Genomic DNA, 20,700 nt, shown 5'->3' on the forward strand with positions numbered 1-20,700 from the left:
ACAGTGTGTAATAATTACTAGTCTTTTTACATCTTTTGATAGCTATCGGAAGGCCACATGGGCTACTTGCAAAAAAATACCTCAAAACCGCTGTCTAAGCAAATTCCAATGAAAGAGGTGTCCCATGGGAGGTGCAGGGGAAGCTGGGAGACAAAGATGACCCTTTAGAGCACAGATGTGGAAGTCTTTTCTGTAATACGATGCTTCCCCCAAACCTAACTGCTACACCAAGGAAGAGGCTGCAGGCAGAAGGTTTTAGTGCATTTCCATAGCAGAAATGCAGCTGGTGACAAATGGATGGGAAATCGGAAGAAGCTTGTAGCTACTACTTAACTATCTTCAAAAATAATGCTCTGCGTTATTAAGTTTCTTTTTTAAAAAATCACACAAGAGCATCAAGCAAGCAGAAAAGATAGTCCCATAAAAATATCCAACATGTGAACAAGATGATGCGCACCAACTTACTACATACCTTATACCAAATCTGGCTGTGCTTAACTATTATTAACTTGACACATGAGCTTTTCCCAACCCTCGTATCAGAGACCCACCTTGCTGGGGATGTCAGGGGTTGAATCTGAAAGCTCTTTTGTGCCACTGAGTCACAGATCCTCCGGACATCTTAACAGCAGAGGCCCCAAATCTCCTCAATAGTCAAATCCTTCATATTTGACAACCTTGCAAACTTATGCATTACACATTATTACTTGACCTTACAGAAAAATCGAACTGGGTTCACTAAAATACAAACTCCACTCAATATCAGAGACGTGGCTTGTGTTCAAGACAATCCGATGAGCTTGTATATGCATTAACTGATCAATGTTTTGTAGATACAGACTTCCCGTTATCTTTGTGTTGTTGCTGTTGCTTTTGATGCTTATTTCACTGGATTTGTAGTTATTTTAGATAAATAAAAATGCGTTTATCGGCTGCATTATAGGCTGGGCTGCATTTCAAGGGAGAGCAACATTAAGAAACTGAATGTGAAGGAATTCTTGCTGGAGGGCTTTCTCTCTACCCTCCTGACTATTGCAAAGTCCTGCTCTCTCCCTCATGCTTTCTAACATCTACATTAAGCCACTAGGGGAAAGTGTCATTAATATGCTGATAACACACAGTTCTGCATCTTTGTTTCCACCTCTTAATCCCATGGAGGTTGAGGAATGCCTGAACAGAAGCCCCGAGGAGTGATGAGAGCCAGCAAACGAAAACATAATGCAGAGAAGATGGAGGTACTGTGGTAAAGAAGCAGACTGCTCTGGGTGGAGATATTCCAAGTGGTTCTGGGTAGTGTTGCACTCTCTCTAAAAGGCCAAGTTTGTAGTTTGAGGGTCGCCTTGGACTTGGCAATATCTGTGGAAGTGACAGTGCCTAGCAGTGGGTCTTATCAGTCTAAGTTTGGAAGCTTCCGCTAGTGCAAAATGGAGCAGACCAGATGCTGGTGGGAATGAAGCACAGACCACATTGCATCAATTCTACACCAGCTATTCTGGCTGCCTATTCACTTCAAGATCCAATTCACAGTGCTGCTATTGACCTCTGAAGCTCTAAAAGAAATTGGGACCAGTTACTTCAAGGACTACCTATACTTCTTATGAAGCTGCCTGAGAATTTAGACCAGCTATGGAGGCCCTGGCAGTAGGCATGATTAGGATAGTGGACCACACAAGAGAAAAGGCTTTTTTTGTTGGTGAGGTCATGGAGTCTATGGAACTCCCTCCCTCAAGAGATATGACCTGCTCACTTTATTCCAGTTTGCCTTTAGTGTTGGTTAACCTTTTATTGTTTCAGTGCCTAAGTTAGGGTTTTTTACTGGCTGCTTTAAACTGTTTTTACTGCTGTACTATTTTAACTGCAGTTCTAAAGTTTATTTAAAAATATTTATCACTACATATTTATATTTTGAGTGACAGCTTAGAAATCTATTAAATAAATAGCAATAAATAAAGGTGGAACCTGAAAAACATTTCTTGCTAATGTGAGCCATTAGCAGAACGGCACATTTCTGACTTATTTGTACCTTGAATTTTAAGGCAGGTGTCTTAGATATGGTGGATTTTTTCAGTCCATGCAACCTCTCTTCTATCTCCCTCAATCTAGGAAAAAATACAGACATTTTGAGTTCTTTTGATTAGAAACAGTTAATTGGCCCTAGACCTGAGGGAATAGGGTGGTATATAAAGTCAATTAAATAATAATAATAATAATAATAATAATAATAATAATAATAATAATAATAATGGAGCTCCATTAAGTACCATGTAAATTAGTGAAATTTACCAAAACACATATTCTGGAGACAAATTTTGTAAGACTAAAAATGTGAGTTTTAATGTCACACTACTACAAATGTTCCATCCATGCAAGCACATCCGCTTGACAGTCCCTTCCCAAACTCCCCAGGACCATTTCAGGGTGTGTGTGGGGGGGGAGGGGAAAGCAAGCCCCATTTCTCAGGACTTCTGTGGTTAGAGCTCCTTAGGTGAATCTGCCCTAAGACATAATTGCATTCTCTCAGCATAGGGGAAATAGAGTTTAAGCCAGGGGTTGGCAACCTAAGGCCCGGGGGGCTGGATGCGGCCCAATCGCTTTCTCAATACAGTCCAGGAATCAGTGTGTTTTTACGTGAGTAGAATGTGTCCTTTTATTTAACATGCACCTCTGGGTTATTTGTGGGGCCTGCCTAGTGTTTTTTACACAAGTAGAATGTGTGCTTTTATTTAAAATGCATCTCTGGGTTATTTGTGGGGCATAGGAATTTGTTCATATTTCTTTTTCCAAAATATAGTCCGGCCCCCCACAAGGTCTGAGGGACGGTAGACCAGACCACGGTTGAAAAAGGAAAAAGGTTGCTGACCCCTGGTTTAAGTCCTACCACCTGATTATCCCAATGGCAGCCTTGCTGTTTAAAAATCTCCAGCCCCATCCTTGGCCCTTACTTTGGCTCAAGAACCCTTTCAAGTACCACATGCATGACTGGCTGCTCACAGTGCCCCTTGTGTGTGCAGATATCTCTCAATGAGGCCCAAGGGCTGAAAAATAAGGGTGGAAATGTCTTCCAGAGCCAGTCAACTTCTAGTTGCATTGTGGTGGCACAGCTGAGGGAGGATTGCAAAGCAATTCCCTTGTTAAAAGTGACCCTGGGCTCACTCAGTCAATTTCAATACACCAGGACCTGCTCAATACTAGAAAGGAAACTCTTTTACCGCCGCTTGGTCAAATAAAACTCTTCTAGCATATGCTGCTCCTCGTAGCTCATCCAGGTGTCCTCGAGGTCATCATACTCCTTCTCAAGTAACTGTTCGTAGAGTATAACTGGATTCCATCCTGTCATGATGTCGTATGTGATTACGCATCCTAAGGAATGTGACACAATGGATACTTTGCCGCCCTTGTCTATGAACTCTGGATTCCGTGTACAGAAAAGCGTGTACAAACGATTCAGCTCCTGTTGAAGGCCTTTTACCAGCTGTTGTAAAGAGTTAGGGAATGGGGAGAGAAGGCACATTTCTTATATTCCGCATGTTGCTATGTATTTAGCATCTGGATTTCTGCTTACTCTTACTTGCATTTCTTTAGGCAATGGCTTTATCAGTTTGCATGAAATGACTCACTGGCAGCAGCCAGCTGAGACCTCAAGACCAGAAATAGCCTGGTTTTCAGATATTGCTGTTTGGGTGAAGGGTGGATAACAGTTCGACACTTAAAAATCAAACCAAGAAAACTGATCAAACACTTGCAAGGTATGCTTTAAGTGTAAACTCCTTAACAGCATTAAGCACACAGCTAGGATGCTCTTATTTATTATTTCTGTTCTTGAATAATACACAAATTCAATAAAATAGGTTTAAGAACACTCCCAAATTATTATTATTATTATTTATTAAATTTTTATACCGCCCTATACCCACAGGTCTCAGGGCGGTTCACAGGATAAAATTACAACTTAAAAACACTAAAGACATAAGCAAAATAAAAACAAAAACAAGCTAATAACCCCCAACACATTTTAAAAGGGCACTGGATGTCAATCAATCCAGGGCCTGGTTAAAGGACATGTGCTTCATTACATCTGCTAAGAGGGGTCCCACATGCTGAGGCCATCAGGCTGCAGCAGAGGAAGAGATTATGAACAGGGCCACTTCACTGGCTCAGCTGAGAGACCAGTAACACCTAGCTTCTCCTTGCCTTGTACTTTCATACCAGTTGGTTGATATGAAGGACTCTGTAACAAAGATCTAGTGCCCGAGTTTACATATCTTTTCCTCATTCCAAATCCTTTCCTTCTGTACGGATTCAACTTTGGTTGGCAAAAGAAATACAGTATGCAATGTGAAAATCCAAAGTGCATTGGTGAAACACATGCATATTTTTGAACTAATGGAGCGGAACTGCCTTACATCAGCAATTCTGCTTCTCCGGTAAAATAAAAGCTCCTAACATGCTGCACCAACATTTGTGTATTTCAATTTCTCAAGCAGGAGAGAAGCCCCTGAGACCAGATTGTTGTTGTTTAGTCGTTTAGTCGTGTCCGACTCTTCGTGACCCCATGGACCAGAGCACGCCAGGCACTCCTGCCTGTAATTCAAGCTGATGAGCTGTCAGGGATTGTTTCTAAAGCCTAAAGGAGAAGGCACCTGACCTAGTTGGAGAGATCATTTGCCAATGTTTCATCAATCATCTTTACTAAAATATCACAAGCTTGCCCAATACCCTGTAGCTAACAAACCTTCTAATGATAACTGTGAGCCAGAGTTCACTACAAGATTATATATGAAAATCTAGGTGTACAGTACAGTAAAAAAAAGGAAAAAAAATGTTTTCAAGCCTTGCCTAAGATTTGGTGATCCATGTAGGTTGGCCCTTGAATAGTACAATTTGTAAAGTAAATGTGACGTGTCGCAAAAGTTAACCCTGGGAATGCAAAATTTTAGTACAAAAAATAAAATGAAACAGCTCGCCCGGTACTTGTTATTAGCTGCTTCCTACTGGCAGACATGAAGCCCCCTAATTCCAATTGTGACTGCGGTGGGGACAAAGGCCAAAGCCCCCCACTCAGCCTCAATCCCACTCAAGGATTACTCATGTGATGAACTTCATGACAAGTTTAGTCCTCCACAGGTGACATTTCTGAATCGTCTACTATGAAGCAGCATGTTTCATAGTGAAACACTGAAGCAGCATGTTTCATAGTGAAATACTGAAGCTTTTAAGTTCTGAATATTTTTGAGAAAAGGCAGAAAGTTTAAAAGTTCTTATCTGAGGAGAACCTTTTTAAAAAATCCATTAATATTGACTACTGGGCTACATGGAGCTCTAGTCTATATTTTTATGGCAGAGTGGTCAACCCCTTTTCTCTGATGAGCCAGATTTTGACCTTCATCCACCTAGCTGTCAATCACCTACCATCAGGGAGATCTGATCCCTGCCAAAAGCAGTGGCACTTACATTCAGCACCAAATTTAAACAGTGCCAAACGCAAACCCCACCACCAATGAACAACCAGGCACACCCAACTGTTCTTTAAGTGGGCGCAGCTTTGCTTGTCCCACACCTTTACTTGAGTGACAGGTGTGCATGGCCTGTAAAAAAATGACTGCAAGGGCCCATTCGTCCCATGGCCAGAAGGTTCTCCACCCCTAAAAGGTAAAGGTAAAGGGGAACCCTGACAGTTAAGTCCAGTCACATACGACTCTAGGGTTGCAGCACTCATATCGCTTTTCAGGCTGAGGGAGCCAGTGTTTGTCTGCAGACAGTTTTTCTGGGTCACGTGGCCAGCATGACTAAGCCGCTTCTGGTGCAATGGAACACCGAAACCAGAGCAGCGCACGGAAATGCCATTTACCTTCCCGCCAGAGGGGTACCTATTTATCTACTTGCACTTTTTGGCGTGTTTTCGAACTGCTAGGTTGGCAGGAGCTGGGACAGAGCAACAGCTCACCCCGTCGCAGGGATTCGAACTGCCAACCTTCTGATCGGCAAGCCCAAGAGGCTCAGTGGTTTAGACCACAGCGCCACCTGCGTCTCACCCCTACTTTATGGCAATTCTTACATAATATGGATTTGGATACCTTTGTGCACAGCACACACAAAGTTCCATACAAGAAAGAAAGCGTAAAAGTTCTTGAGGTGGCAGGGTATCCATGCTGTGCGCAAGTGTGAAATAAAAAGTCTGTTAAGCAGAATTTCAGGAAGTCTGATGGTTTGGCAGCAGCAGCATCTGGCTGAATTAGCCTTTGTTTCAGCCCACTGAGCACTTTGCTATGTGGCTCTTCCAACCAAATTCCTTTCCTCCTGCTATGAAGACACTGGACAGTTTTAAATCCTGCTTGTAAACTCTCCCGTTGGAGCAAGCACCTCTCTACCACTCAGTTGGTACCTCAAGTCTGGGGTGGTACTGGAGGAAGCAGAGTGCAGAAATGGGCAGGGAGCAGCTTATCCCCTCACCAAGGATATTTACAGCAGCTGCAGAGGGCAAGCTGATGGCAGCAGCAGCAGCAGCAGCAGCAGCAGCAGCAGCAGCAGCAGCAGCAGCCTCTCACAACAAGAGCTCCCTTTCTGCAATATATCTCCTTGCAGAAAACAATTGCTTCTTAGCTGAATAAACTATGACCTCACAAGCTGCAAATTGTGTCTTGGCCCACTTCCTCCCCTGCTTGCTAGACTAAGCAGCATTTTAAAATACCTAAGCGTCAGCAGGACAGCTGTTGTGCCTGTTCTGAAAGTGCTCTGAGCTTTGGGGGAAAAAATGCAACCGGGGTTTCCTTAGAATAGCCTGGAGACATGATGCTGTTGCACTGCAAAAGGTATACAGGTTTCAGTCTGGCCTGGGCCTGGAGGGGAACTGGGTAGGAGCCCCACAGAAGCCACTCGGCTTCCTGAAGAAAGGAGGGAGATCTACAGAAGTACAACACACACACAACATAAAATACATGAGCAGTGCATGTTTCATCCTCAGGCTGCGTTCAGATCCCCACTCGGCTGGAATACAGCTCAGTAGTAGACTGAAGATACAAACTACTCTATTTGGTTTCTATGCAAAGAATGCCCACAATGACAAAGCCTATCTTCAAGATGTTGGGAAACAGAGGTACACTTAAATTAGGAAACCCAACTTTGCCATACCCATTATTTGTCCATACCTGAAACCAAACACTTAAAAATCACACACATACCTCATCTCGGTAGAGGGGACTTGTGTAGTACATTATGTCCATTGCGCTGCTGTTAAGCATGTCCCTCAAGCCACGGACTTTATCAGGAGTAATAGAGTCAACAGTGTCTAAAATAAAGAAAAGAGACCCAAGTGTTTGACTGATGCGTAATGAAGCTTGGAGTGGGTTTAAAGTCAACATTCCAGCACCATATGAGCACAAAGTCCTAGGAACATTCAAATCTCTACTTAAAGGAACCCAGCAAGTGTTGAGATTACAAAATCAAGGAGATTAAGCACATGGTCTATTTACAGAATGGTGGGTCTTCAAATTGCCCAAGGGATTATCAGGGGAGTTCCTCTGTGGGAAGTTCAGTAAGGATGGACCAATTTCCCTTGGATATATCTGCCCAATTTCCCTTTCCAACAATTACCTACAGGGAGTAGCAAGCTGTTTGGGCTGACTGATAACAGCTAGTACCTCTAGGCAATACCTTCCATGAGAAACTAGAACATGCCAGGGTAGAGAGTTTACAAACCATTGCTGGGGAAAAACTAAAAAGTGTTACTTTCCAAATGTCACCAATAGTACTTCTGGCAGTCCAAAGTAAAAAGTACCTCCGTCGAGTGCAAGCTTAGATCTCCATTCAACTGGCAGGAACTCAACATGTGTTGCAAGGTTGCTAAAGTATTTGTCTTCTATTTTCCTTGCAGTGTCCCGCATCCTAAAAATTAGATGGAAAGCACATGTAACACTGAGGGGGGGGGGAAATAATCCTCACTCTGAGCTCCCCACTCTGAGCAATTTGTTACCACCAGCAAACTTGAATGCTTCACTGCTCATCCCTAACTCTAGTTCCTTCAAGTGAGTGAAAGAGCACAAGTTTTAATACAGGTCCTTGGGTGACCCACTTCCCATCACTGGGAGAACTGTCCATTTATTGCTATAGGCAACTCCCCATTTATGCACGTTCAACTACACATGCATTGCTGCAACCCTGGAAGTGGCACGAAAAGGGGCAAAAACGGCCCTAAGAGAGAATGAAAAAGGCAAAAATGGTGCAAAAACAGCCTTCTAGGAATCCCATGAGCTTTTGCAAGTGCAATCCCAGGAGCCCTTGCACCAAACTCTGAGGTCTTTTGGAGAGTTGGGAGTTTGAGCAAGGAGGTTTGGAGAGAGCGATTGTGCAGGCTTTGCCAATGGTGTTCCCAATTTATGCCATTTCACTTAAACGCGTAGTGCTTCAGAACATAACCCCTGAGTAAATGGGGAGTTGCCTGTACTGTACTCAGTTCCTTGTTCCTTAAGCAGCTGCTGGCCCATAAAAGGGACTCCTCTTTTATGCTAAGCTGCTAAGCTTACTCAGGAGTCTTTGGTGAGGGACTTTTAATCAAAGCTTTCTGAAAGCCTAAGTACACAATGTAAAGAGGACCACCTTTATCCACATGCCTTTGGACACTCTCCCAAAGTGGCCTGAAATAGGCTTAGGTAACCTGCTTCATCCAAAAATACCTGGAGTTGAAATGTTACTGCATTCTCAATCAAAACAAAAACAAAACCTATCAACTACTGTGGCTTTGAGGAGACACTGACAGGTCTGGTTTGTGAGGGTTTTCTGGGGACGAAATACTGGTGTGTGTGTGTGTGTGTGTGTGTGTGTGTGTGTGTGCACAATATAGGAAACACATGCTGTAGCTGAGATTCCTGCATTGCAGGGGGTTGGACTAGATGACCCCTGGGTTCCTTCCAACGCTAATATTCTATGTTTCTGCATCAAAAATATATAGTATTTGGGGCTCCTTGGTCTCTCCTTTGACCAGAATTCTTTCTCTGCTAAATGCAGTACAGCAAAGTAACATTTGGAAACGTTTGCCAAAAAGACTCACAGCCTAATGATTAGGAAGTAAGTTGACATCAGGAACATGCACAATTAAAAACAGCACCCTTTGTGAAAAGGGGGAAACCCACAATGCCCGCAATCCAATGTTGTGCACTTTCAACAGAGTGAAATGAAACACTCACATGGCAGTGTTTTTAATAATCCTTCCTTGGTCCATTTTCTGACCAATGCCATGTACAACAAATACAATATGAGTTGTTGGTGATGGCTTGTCTTCTAACGTAGCCTCTTCAACATAACCTCTATGCAGCCTGGTCCCACTGCTTGAAGCTGCAAAAGAGCAAGTAACAACATTTAACTCAGGCTCATAAACTTCATTTCACCTGGTTGCCTGTGTCAAGTAAAAGTATTCTCCAAGTGACCAAGCAAAGACCTTGCATTAACTGGCGTTTTCTCTTCCCCGGCCCACTTACAGACTAACAGAAAGCAAATGACATGTATTACACATGCAGGAAAACAGCCTGGTACGGCAAGTTGTCCTGACTTATTTGCGATATGGGTCCTTTACATGCACTTGAAAAACAGATATTTGTATATAGTGCAAGGTCAACTAGCACGACCTCCTATTACTAGTGAGCCAACTTTTTTTCAGACTCATTTTCCGATTTCATCATCTGTCTGCAGCCACCAACTCTCAGCTGCAAATGGCAGTCATGCATCTTCTAGACAGCGGCTTCGTAAACTGCTTATTAGGAGTTCGTGATGCACCTCAAAGTGAGTCAGTGTGTGCTTTTTTCTTTTTGCCACCCACCATTTAGAGCACATTAATACAAATATAATTTAATTTCTGGGCCCAGTTCTCCATCTGTTAAGGTCATCTTGAATTCTGATTCTGTCTTCTGCAGCAGTGGCTACCTCTCCCAGTTTGATGTCACCTGCAGATTTGAGCAGCATCCCCTAAAAAAAACTTTTTAGCAAGCATTGAAAACAATACAATGAAGGAACCTGTCTAATGTTAACAAGCAGGGGGTCCCAGAGAGTAAATGCTACCACGCTAAAAGGCTGATTCTCCACAAGACTAGGGCTGGGCAATACCTGGTTTTCAACATCTCCATATATCACCAGTTATACATTACAATATTTCGATATATCACAATATCTGAAGTAAGGCTAAAGAAGCCTCTCTTGTCATGATGCCATAGCTCCAAATGAAGCATCAACTGGGCACATCAACAGAGGGAGGAGGGAGTCAGGGAGACACAATCACCTCCCCCAGCAGTACCGTTTTAACAAAGGGTTGGCTGCCACTTTGGAAGCATGAAGTGTGAAGTGTTGGCTGGGTTAATTTAAAAAAACCAATGCTTTTTGCCTGATAGCTGCTGCTTCGCAAAAACAAACACCACACACCCCACCAACAGAAAGGGGGGGACACACATATGTACACACTCGCACACCCATAAGCAGTACCCACACAGTGATGGAGGGGGAATGACAGAAGAGGGCCAAATGCCAAAGGAAGGTGTCTGTTTGTTTTTTACTAACCCCAGTTTATGTTTTTATGGGGGGAAAGGGATTCAGAAGTCTGAACCTGCAGGCTTTCCCTAAGCCAACTACCAGCCTTGGCGGAAGAAGTCCCTGCTTGCTGGCTAGATAGCCAGGGAGACTGAAAGCTAACAGTCTCAAAGCTCTGTTTGGCAATATCAGCTGGGCAATTTTTGAGTCAGCCTGCTGTAGTAATTTGTAGCTATTTCTTGTTGCTGCAGGAGGCAGGGAAGAATACAGTGGTGCCTCGCTAGACAAATGCCGTTAGGCGAATTTTTCGATTAACGAAGAGATTTTGCGATCGGAGGTTGCCTCGCAAGACAATGAGGTATTCTATGGCCGCCGCTTCATCTTGCAAAGCGTGGCCATAAAAACCTCCAATCGCAAAACCTACAGGGCATTCCTCTAGCGAAAGGGGAACAAGCTGTAGGTGAGAAGAAGGCAAAGGAAGATGAGCTGTCAGCGCCTCTCAGCTGATCTTCCTTTGCCTTCTTACCGCGCTGCAGCTGGTTCCCCTTTGTGTTCTGCTGGTCTCTGCCAGTTGCCGTGAGCAGTGAGGGGCAACCGGCAGAGACCAGCGGAACACTAGCGCGGCACACTAACACCGGCAGCGGAACACTAACGCCGGCAAGCAGCGGCCGCCGATCTTCGGCTCTGTCCCCGGAGCCGAAGAGCGGCGGGCGCTGCTCGCCAGGGTTGACAAGCCCTGGCAAGCAGCGCCAACCGATCTTCGTGTGACAGGCGGTGGGGAAGGCAGGCAGGCAAGAGAGCAAACGCCTGCCTGCCTGCCGCCAGTCCCCCAGAGCCCATAGGAACACATTGATTAAGTTTCAATGCATTCCTATAGGAAACCGGGACTCGCTAGACGAATTTTTCGTAGGACGAATTGAGTCCTGGAACGAATTAAATTCATCTAGCGAGGCACCACTGTATTGTGATTTTTTAATACCACACACAAAAAATTGCAACGACATTTTGTAAAAAAACAGTTATCATGATTTGATCTAAAATCCAATATCCAAAAATACATCGATTTATAGCACAGACCTACACAAGACTGAAGATTTCAGTCTTCAAAATCAGTAAGAACTGAAGGTCTCTTAACAGAATGTGAGGTGAAACAATTTATTCAGTCAGTGCATGCTATAAACAAATAACCTCACCTTTGGAAAAACCCAGCTTCTGTGTGACAGTTCTTGCGATTTTTGACGTTGTTGCATCACTGTAAAGATACACTTCATCCACACTGTGCCAGTCCACATGGGTGCGACTAAGCTTCAAACTATGAACAGCTGGAGCAAAAAAAGAACTGCCTTTAGCTCAAGTAAGGAAAGTCATGACCTCTTGCAAAGCCAGGCAGAGCAAAAAAATGAAATAGACACACAAAAGCAAGCACAAGACTGTATGTATTCCATGAATCTGTGTGCTGTCCCCAAGCACATCAATCTGGAATGCCGAGAACATTTTAAACAAATTTAAGGATCCAGAATAGCCATCAATGAAGTTCCAGCAAGACACAAGTCTGCTAACACTGATCTGTCTTTGTTAAGCATTCAGAAACCAGACTTGTGAGCAAAACAAGCTGAGGTAATACAGTAGCTCCTAGTACCTTTCCCTTTTGCTTGATTGCCCAGGCTTCCTTCCACCATTCAGCACCACCATTAAGTATTGCACATTAAAATGTATACTCATTTTAATGTTCAGAATTTATTCTGAATCCACACTGGACATTTGCTTGCTGTACAATTTCTTCAGGGCCGTGGGAATGGGGAGAGCTTGCAGAGAACACACAACCTGGGTGTAACTGAATAATAGCTTTATGCAGTTTACATGAGGCTACCTAACCCCTTCCATTGCACAGATTCACTAATTCAGAATAGGCAAGTGGCTATTCAGATACTTGGGGAGTAGGGAAAGGAAAGGAAGCTAACTGTTTGGGAGCTCCTTTGTGCAGAATTGGAGAAATCACAGAGAGATGTCTGCATTTCTAAAAATCTGCTGGCATTACCTAGGAGTTTGAAATATTTATGCCTAGTGCATTTTCCCTTGGTGAAACAGGAACAGGATGACTCATATGCACTGCAGATACAAAAGACTTACATGGAACCATACTTAAGGGAAAGCAGAGTAAAAGGGTAAGCATGCCCTAGCAAGTCTTGGACACATGCTGGTAAATGTTAAACAAGCAGATAATAATCCATAAAAAAATGAACTACAATGATGAACTAGATATTATACACAGATGTGCCTAACAACCTTGGATGACTTTTTCCTTCTGAACAACAACAAATATTTGGGAGGTGGTGACCTGAAGTGGCAGGGTGTGCTTAACCCGTTCCCTACCCATTGCTTCTCCATTTCAAATCCCACCTGCCCCTAAGTTACTTGTGGTTTCCAAATGCTTATGTACCATAAGAAAGATTTGGCCTTTACTTGTCTGTTGCAATGCTGAGAACACTATGAAGACTTGTGATTGCACTGTGATCAGAAAAGCACAAAACTGTGTCTTTTCCTGAGGGGAAAAGAACTATAAGGAGGGTCTTTATGCTTCTGCATAATCCATCAGTGAGGCAGAAAAGTGAACTTGCAAACAGTTCTAGTCATGACTATTTCTTTTTAAGTGAAAAGGTTCAAAGGATAAGATGCTAAGCAGTAGTTGCCAAATGCAAGATTGCACATTATTAAAACAAGTACAAGCAGCAATGATGATTCCCAAAAAGTTATTTTATTGGATCTGTTACGGGTACCAACAAGGCAGAAAAATACAACTGCTAGGAGGCATTTCCCCCCCTTAGAGTTGAAGAATAATCACTCTTGGCTATTCTATTCCTTCCATCAAGTTTCTATTGCAGGGAGAATGGGAGTATTGTTTTTACTCATGGCAATATAGGCAAGAATGCAAATGAGCAAAGAAGAACAATGAATTGACTTCTATAGCTTACTGTCAAAGCAAAATGCTCAGGCCAGCACTCAGCCCCTCCCCCTTGAGTCCCTCTCAGTCACAACCCACCTTTTAAAAAGAAAAGTCTTGTGTTTAAAGTGCTTTCATTTTTTCCTTGTTGCCAGACATCTAGGAGGCACCTGCTGTCAGGCAGCAAGGCAGGATGTAAGCATATTAAATAAATTTCTCTAACACTGTCCATATAGATGAGTGTTTGAAATTAGGTTGAGACTCAAGAGATTTGTCAAAGCCCACTCAATGAGCTTGAGGTAAGCAGCGATTTGAAGTCGGGGCTGAAATCAATAGGTGGTCAGACAACTGGACAGGATCTGTGGATAATTTAACAAGCTTCTGAAAGCTGAAGTACATGCTTTGGAGCAGGGAGCAATTTATATTTGAAGCAAACAATGCTTTAAAAGTGATTTAAAATTCCTAATGAATTGTTAGTACACATTGTTAGAGACAGCATTGTCAGCCTCTAATTTTCTCTGTAACAAACAAAGCACTGATCCACTCACTAAGATCCACATTTTTTCTCTCCTTTTGGAACAGGGTAGCAACATCATGCAGAGGGGGAAGCAAGTGGTTATCTAAAACACTACACTGAAAGACATGAGCTACAACAGAAAGCTTCCTAGGCAAGGAGAGGACAAGAATACAAATCTGCAATTACTGTACCTTCAGACCACTTGCGTTTAAGCCCTGCAGCCTCTGTATTCTCCTTATATCCTCTCCATTTGAACAGAGAATGGAGGGAGAAGGGAGGGAGGTGGTAGATAACTAAAAGCAAAAACACCGAGCTTCAAAGTGAAATTTTAAAAAGGGGCATCATTGGATTTTGCACATCACTAGCTAAATAAACACAACAAACATAGACAATATAGGAAAAACACTGCAACAAATTTGAGCAAAACAAAAGAATACTGCCTTTCTGGGGAATTCAGTTATTCATTGTTTTATCTTCTCAACTTTTTCATGAAATGCTTATTGGTGCAAATAAAACTCAATTCAAAGCATAGAAGAATGACAGGCATGCAACAGCAAGATAGACAGACCCATCCAGCGCCTTTTGAGTTAGCAGATACATGTGCACACAATATTTGGGGGGACTGTAATACTGTACAACTCAAAAGCATGGACTCAAAATATGAGCTAGCCTAAGAGTGATCCCTAAGTGCCCCCTCTAGAACAGGAGGAAAGGCCACTGGCGGCTAGATTAGCAGAAGCTGCCTACTGTTCAGACTTTACGAGAGAGAGATGCATCCCAGCATGCACTGCCTATAAACAAGCCTTCCATTCCTGAACAGCACTGGAGTTTCCTTGTGGGGGTAACTGCAAGTCCACTGTGGTGCTTTCAATACTCATTTTATAGCTTCCAGGCTATTCAATGAGGATATTGAAAGAAGTGATACCCCTTGAAATTACTGTGCTGTGATTTGATGGACTTACCTTACCCTCACAGGTAGATGCCAGTGCTGTTCAGTGTGGGAAGGGACATCACAAGGTGAATGAATGCTGTGGTATCTCACAAGTGGGAAGTTAGGGATCAAGAGGAAGCTGTTGTGCCCCACCTAAGAAACAGGAGAACAATAAGCACCATGAAGGTCAGTTGGGGTTCAAACAGGGAGTCAAACTGAACCAGAGTTGAAACACAGAACAACACCGTACATTTTTAAAATGAAGCCATTATTTGGAAGTCTGTTTAAACTTAACACAAGACCAGATTTTTACAAGTCTTTTTCTTTCTGGTGGGGAGAGACCAGACATAGTGGTACTGTATTCAGAAGGACTTTTGATACATTTTGTTTCCATCTCGGCTTCTTGGTTCTGCTGCCTTTGAGGATGAGGATGAGTAAGGCAGATGCCGGCTGCAATTAACGGATAGAACCAGTCCAGCGAAGAAAGCCTCAAGAGGAAGGCACAAGCTTTGAGCAATATACAGAAAGGCCATCTGCCTCTTCTAACCAGCTTTGATGGGGCGTTGGAGAAGGAGAAGTTATTTCTGCAGAGATGTACTACAATTCCCAAAGCTCAGAAAAGGATATTCAGTGAGTCTCCACATGAATTTATGTTCTGGCCTTCTTTTCTTCCAACAAGAAGGCATGCCTAGATTAGCAACTGATGCAGTAACACAGTAGTGGGATCTGGGGGGGTGGGGGTGGATAATTTTTCCTCCTGTAAACTTTAAATCGTAAACTTTATCAGGTTTATGAGCAAAAGTGTCTTCAATGTTAACTCAGCAAAAGCCTGCACTTCAGTACCGAATGTGCATGATCCTCAAAATGCATTTAAGGAGTTAATAAGCACGCGGGAGGAGGTTGTGTTTAGTTGCAAAGAAAAATCAGCAGGAGAAAGTGAGGAATGCACTTCCTCCACCCTAACCCAAGAACAATCCCCTCCCCAGCCAAACTTGATTCTGACTCATAGAGCATTTCTGGGGCCACAGAAGAGTTCCCCTCATATCAACTTGGTCCTAGACTACCAGAACTTTAGGAAGCCTTGATGTAGCAGTTATAACTTTGCCAGCTCAAGGTATGTGTTCTGCTGAACCTGAGCATGTTGCCCAAACCTGTACTATTATTAGGTTACTCCCAATGGAACCCCTGAAGGCAATTAAGCCCTGCTGCAAATACAACAAAGTAATTCTTTAGTACAAATCACACAACAGGTAAGCTACTGCTCACCAATCTCTTTCTTGGGGGGTCATGCTGCTCAGGGATTATGCTGCTCAGGGATGCAGGCATCTCTGGATTACTGTGCTGGGGGGCCCACTCCTAAAGTAGGGTTGCCATATTCCGAAGACCAAAAACCTGGAAACCCCCCTATTTGGGGCACCCCCCATCCCGCACCTCTGGCACTCGCCCCTCCCTGCCGCTGACCCCTTCCTCACCCCTCCTTCCAATCCCTCTTACCTTTGCTGTCTTCGGCCTCTTGCTCTCTTTTCATAGCACAGGCCAGGCGCTCCTCCTGAAAGGCCAGGCCGACTTCCCCAGGCCATGGCCAGCCTCCGTTGCCTCCGGAGAAGCGGCACAGGCCAGGCGCATTGGGGGCTCTGTGGCTCCAGGCCCTGGAGGCCGCTGAGAGGAGGGGGACAGACATACACACGGCCACCAGAAGTAACAACGCCGTGGCTGCCCCTTCCTTTTGTAACAATACTCGGCCAGTAACCTCAGCTCACCAAAAACAAAACCCTGGACATTTTTTTAAAAAATTAAAAAATCCACCCGGGAAGTGATCTTACCCTTGAAATCCCGGAAGAGAGTGGGAAATTCTGGATTTATGGCAACCCTACCTGAAGGAGACTAGGTTCATGGGAACACATTACATCAGAGTTCAATGTTTCTTCACTGGCTTGAGGAATGCTGATTTTGTGTGCTTAATAATTTATTATTAATCTGCTTAATGTGAAAATTATTTCAAAGCATGTTGGGCTGCTCCTGATCACAGCAGAGTCGAGAAATGGAAGCTCATGAATGAAAAGTCATTCCACGCTTCCCCTGCTGCAAACACTGATGTAAACAGAGCTGGTTTCTGCTCTTTCACTCTGAGGCCAAGTCTGAGGACCTAGCTATCATGTTTCCCACTAGGCATCTGTGCTCCAATCACAATTCACCTGCCCGTGAGCATCTGGGAGGAACAAAGCGCAATTCCTGTAATATCTACCACAGAAGTGAGCTGACCACATTAACTGAGCAATATCCTCTTTGATTTACAACAGAATTCTATCTAGGCATACTTTAGACCAGGGGTTCCCAAACTGTGGTCTGCAAACCACTAGTGGTCTGCAAGCTTCATTTAGGCAGTCCAGTTTCTGTAAAAAATACAATTAAAAATCCTGCAGCAGTTTTCAAGTTCCTTATGAAGAACGGCTTAGGGAGCTGGGTATGTTTAGCCTGGAGAAGTGAAGGTTAAGGGGTGATATGATTGCCATGTTCAAATATATGAAAGGATGTCATATGGAGGAGGGAGAAAGATTGTTTTCTGCTGCTCTAGAGAAGCGGACACAGAGCAATGGATTCAAACTTCAAGAAAGAAGATTCCACCTAAACATTAGGAAGAACTTCCTGACAGTAAGAGCTGTTCGGCAGTGGAATTTGCTGCCAAGGAGTGTGGTGGAGTCTCCTTCTTTGGAGGTCTTTAAGCAGAGGCTTGACAGCCATATGTCAAGAATGCTTTGATGGTGTTTCCTGCTTGGCAGGGGGTTGGACTGCATGGCCCTTGTGGTCTCTTCCAGCTCTATGATTCTATGATTCAAGTGGTCCATTAGGGGGGAAAATCACTTGGGAACCACTGCTTTAGACCCAAAGACCTTTATACTAGTTGCCAGAGACATAAGAGCCACTTGTGTACACAGGTAACAGCACTTAGCCGGAGACACCATCACCCCTGTTTACTTAGAAAAGCTACCCGTACTTAAGGCTGGGGGTGGGGGGGAAGTGTCCTTCAAAGCTGAGTGTCACGTGTGTCCCTGTTTCTTTGTAATGAACGAAATAACTCCAGAAATAGCTCAAAGTGCTTAACACTTAAGGTTAGCACAGCAGTCAACTGACCTTGGACAAATATTGCAAAATGTTCCATGGAACTATGAATGACCTTGTGCCGGTGATGGGTTTCCTTTAACTGTGGAACAGGATCATCTGACAGGAAAGGCACGAGTGCTATCTCCTTATTTTAGTTTCTGTTTATCTAGTTCATACATTTTCATCCCACTGTAAGCAAGGAGTGCAGAGCTGCATAACCCCCTTTCAGCCTCACAAGCAGCTATGAAGTAGGTTAGGCTGAGAGACCCAGCTGCTCTGCACGTAGCCCTATAGAGCAGTGGTGGCTATGGCACGCGTCCCAGAGTGGGCACTCAGAGCCCTCTCTGATGGCATGCGCGCCACAGCCCTAGCAGGGGCCGTTGCTGGGGGTTGGCAAAGGGACAGCTGCTCCCACCCCCGGCCAATGCGGGTGGGAAACGCTCCCTAAGCCGCACGCCACCCTCAGACGTCAACCAGCTCGTTGGAGGAGGTGCAGCTTCCCCCCCCCACGCCAATGCAGGTGGGAAACTCTCCCTAGAGCGCACGTCGCCCGCAGTAGTGTCGGGGAGAGTTGTGTGCTGGCCAACCAGCTCCCCCACACACCACAATTTAAAACTAACAGGGCGCAGGATAAGGCAGCATGGAGACAGTGGGTTGTGATGGTGTGGGTTTGGATCCAAAGCAGGGTCTGTCTCTTACCCTTGAGGACAAACAGCAGGCTCAGTCTGTGCTCCTGTTTTCAAGATCCAAGATGCAGAGCGGTGTGGGGGTGGAGGAGCCTGCCCTCCCGACGCCAGAGAGGGAAGCGCTACGCTGGGCCACGCTTGTGCGAAGCAAAACACACACACACACGGGAGAGGGGGCAGCTTTGCATTGTGCCACATCAGGATGCTTCTGCCTGGCTTTTGCATAAGCCTGATATCCCTGCCTTTCCCCCCTCCTTTTTTTGAACTCAAGAGGAGGTTGCTCTTTCGCCTCGGGCTGGGTGGGGAAGAGGGAGAGCCAGTGAGAGGGCGGGCGAGGCGCAGAAGCAGTGAATGTCCTGAAGAGGGGCTGGGAGAAGTGAAGGGGTGGAGGCCAGCTGCGCCTTGAAGACACCTCACAACAGGAGACCTTGCTGCCTGCACGCTGCGAAGCCCAATGTGCCTCAGTTCTCCTTCCTGCCCACCCAAACCCCAACCCAACAGAGCGACTCCAGCTTCCCTGGTGAATGGGTTGGTCGCTTGCCACCTGCGGGTTTCCCCAAGTCCCACGCTTAGTTCTCTGTCTGTCTGTCTGTCTCCTCTCTGCTTCTCTCTTGTTCTCCGATGCCCAGGAGAGAAGCGCCGAAGGGACCGCAGAGAGAGAGAAACAGACAGACATCTATACACACATACTCCCCCACATGCAGGGAAAGTATCCCGAGAGCGCTCTGCCTCGCAACACACACAGGTGCTGCAGCTGCTGGGTTGCCAGTAACAAAAAAGTGCAAAATATAATAATAATAATAATAATAATAATAATAATAATAATAATAATAATAATAATAAATATTTATACCCCACCCATCTGCCTGGATTTATTTATTTATATTTATATGTATGTGTGCATGCAGACGATCATTATTATCCCATATTAAATTGCCGTGTTGGCACTTTGCGATAAATAAGTGGGTTTTGGGTTGCAGCTTGGGCACTCAGTCTCTAAAAGGTTCGTCACCACTGCCATAGATTATCAGTCCCAATTTGTTGCAACTATCATATTCCTAACGGGAAGACTGAATTCTTGGGAAAGTGTTAGAATTTTGCAACTTCCAAGAAGGCCAAGATTAAAGAGTACCTTGGAATGTGGAACACTGTGACACTACAAAGCTAATATTCTTCTTGGCTCTAAGTTCTTCTGAAGTTGCCAAAATCTCTGCCTTAAGTTCACTTTTAAGACTGTAGTCCTAAGAATACTTACTTCTCAAAAAGTTTATAATAACCTATATACTCCAGAAGAACTTGAGCCAAACAAATTATTGAAAAATCAAACATAACAGAATTGAAGAAAAATATTTAAAACTTGCATTCCTCCTCGTCTCACAAATTATTATTAGAATGTATAAATTTCCTTTCATCTCATTTATGGTTGAGCTGCTAGTATAATCTACCAGTAAATGCTTAATGAGACTTTCTTCCAACTACCGTATTAAAGAGTTATGGAGGGCACAAACATTGGCTTCTAGTAGCAGCTGGCAGGACTGTGTGGATGTTTTCTTGTTTTCTGAATGCACTGCTGCTCTGCATTCAGAAGAAACGCAACTGGGAGATGGTGCAAGCACAGTGCAGACTCAGCAGTCGGAACACTGGACTGGCTTCTGCCGTGGCATCCACACTGAGCTCTCACTATCAGTAAGTGGCAGCGACACATGTGCTCAGAAGACTGGGGAGCAATGCACCCCCCCACCAATGTAGTCCTGACAGCCACTACTGTTGCTTCAGATATAGCCACTTAACAAGAGTCTAACTCAGTTCTAACTGTAGAGGTGGGAGTAAATCATCCCCAGCCACCAGACATAACTGACACCCATATTCTGAATATAATCTTGCACCTGGGCCCCAAGTAAACATTACATCCAATGCAGAGAAATTAGCTTGGAGGCAGGGCAGCCAAGATCCTTTTCGGAGAGGTGTCTAGCACCATCACTGTACAGCTTCCACTGTACTCTGAAAATGTACC

The 20,700-nt window shown here is 44.3% G+C and overlaps 1 protein-coding gene across 9 annotated transcripts in view; it reads right to left on the bottom strand.

Moving 5' to 3' along the window:
• The window catches only part of DDHD1 (DDHD domain containing 1), a 39,031-nt gene that overhangs the window by 6,251 nt on the left and 12,080 nt on the right, over window positions 1–20,700 (bottom strand). For 6 of the 9 annotated variants that reach the window (XR_015946662.1, XR_015946660.1, XR_015946664.1 and 3 more), the window contains exons 3-9: window positions 14,159–14,260; window positions 11,703–11,831; window positions 9,180–9,327; window positions 7,775–7,881; window positions 7,179–7,285; window positions 3,210–3,472; window positions 2,024–2,099 (exon numbers count right to left, since the gene is read on the bottom strand). Coding sequence is in view for 4 of the 9 variants with exons in the window: in XM_088656019.1 (XP_088512145.1) it covers window positions 2,024–2,099; window positions 3,210–3,472; window positions 7,179–7,285; window positions 7,775–7,881; window positions 9,180–9,327; window positions 11,703–11,831; window positions 14,159–14,260 (932 nt within the window). In the remaining 5 variants the exon portion in view is untranslated. The remainder of the gene's footprint in view (window positions 1–2,023; window positions 2,100–3,209; window positions 3,473–7,178; window positions 7,286–7,774; window positions 7,882–9,179; window positions 9,328–11,702; window positions 11,832–14,158; window positions 14,261–20,700) is intronic. The other 3 variants (XR_015946661.1, XM_088656024.1, XM_060270771.2) reach the window with 1 other exon arrangement.

This window comes from Zootoca vivipara, chromosome 1, assembly GCF_965207765.1.
Source record: "Zootoca vivipara chromosome 1, rZooViv2.hap1.1, whole genome shotgun sequence".
In the NCBI taxonomy this organism is placed as follows: domain Eukaryota; kingdom Metazoa; phylum Chordata; class Lepidosauria; order Squamata; family Lacertidae; genus Zootoca; species Zootoca vivipara.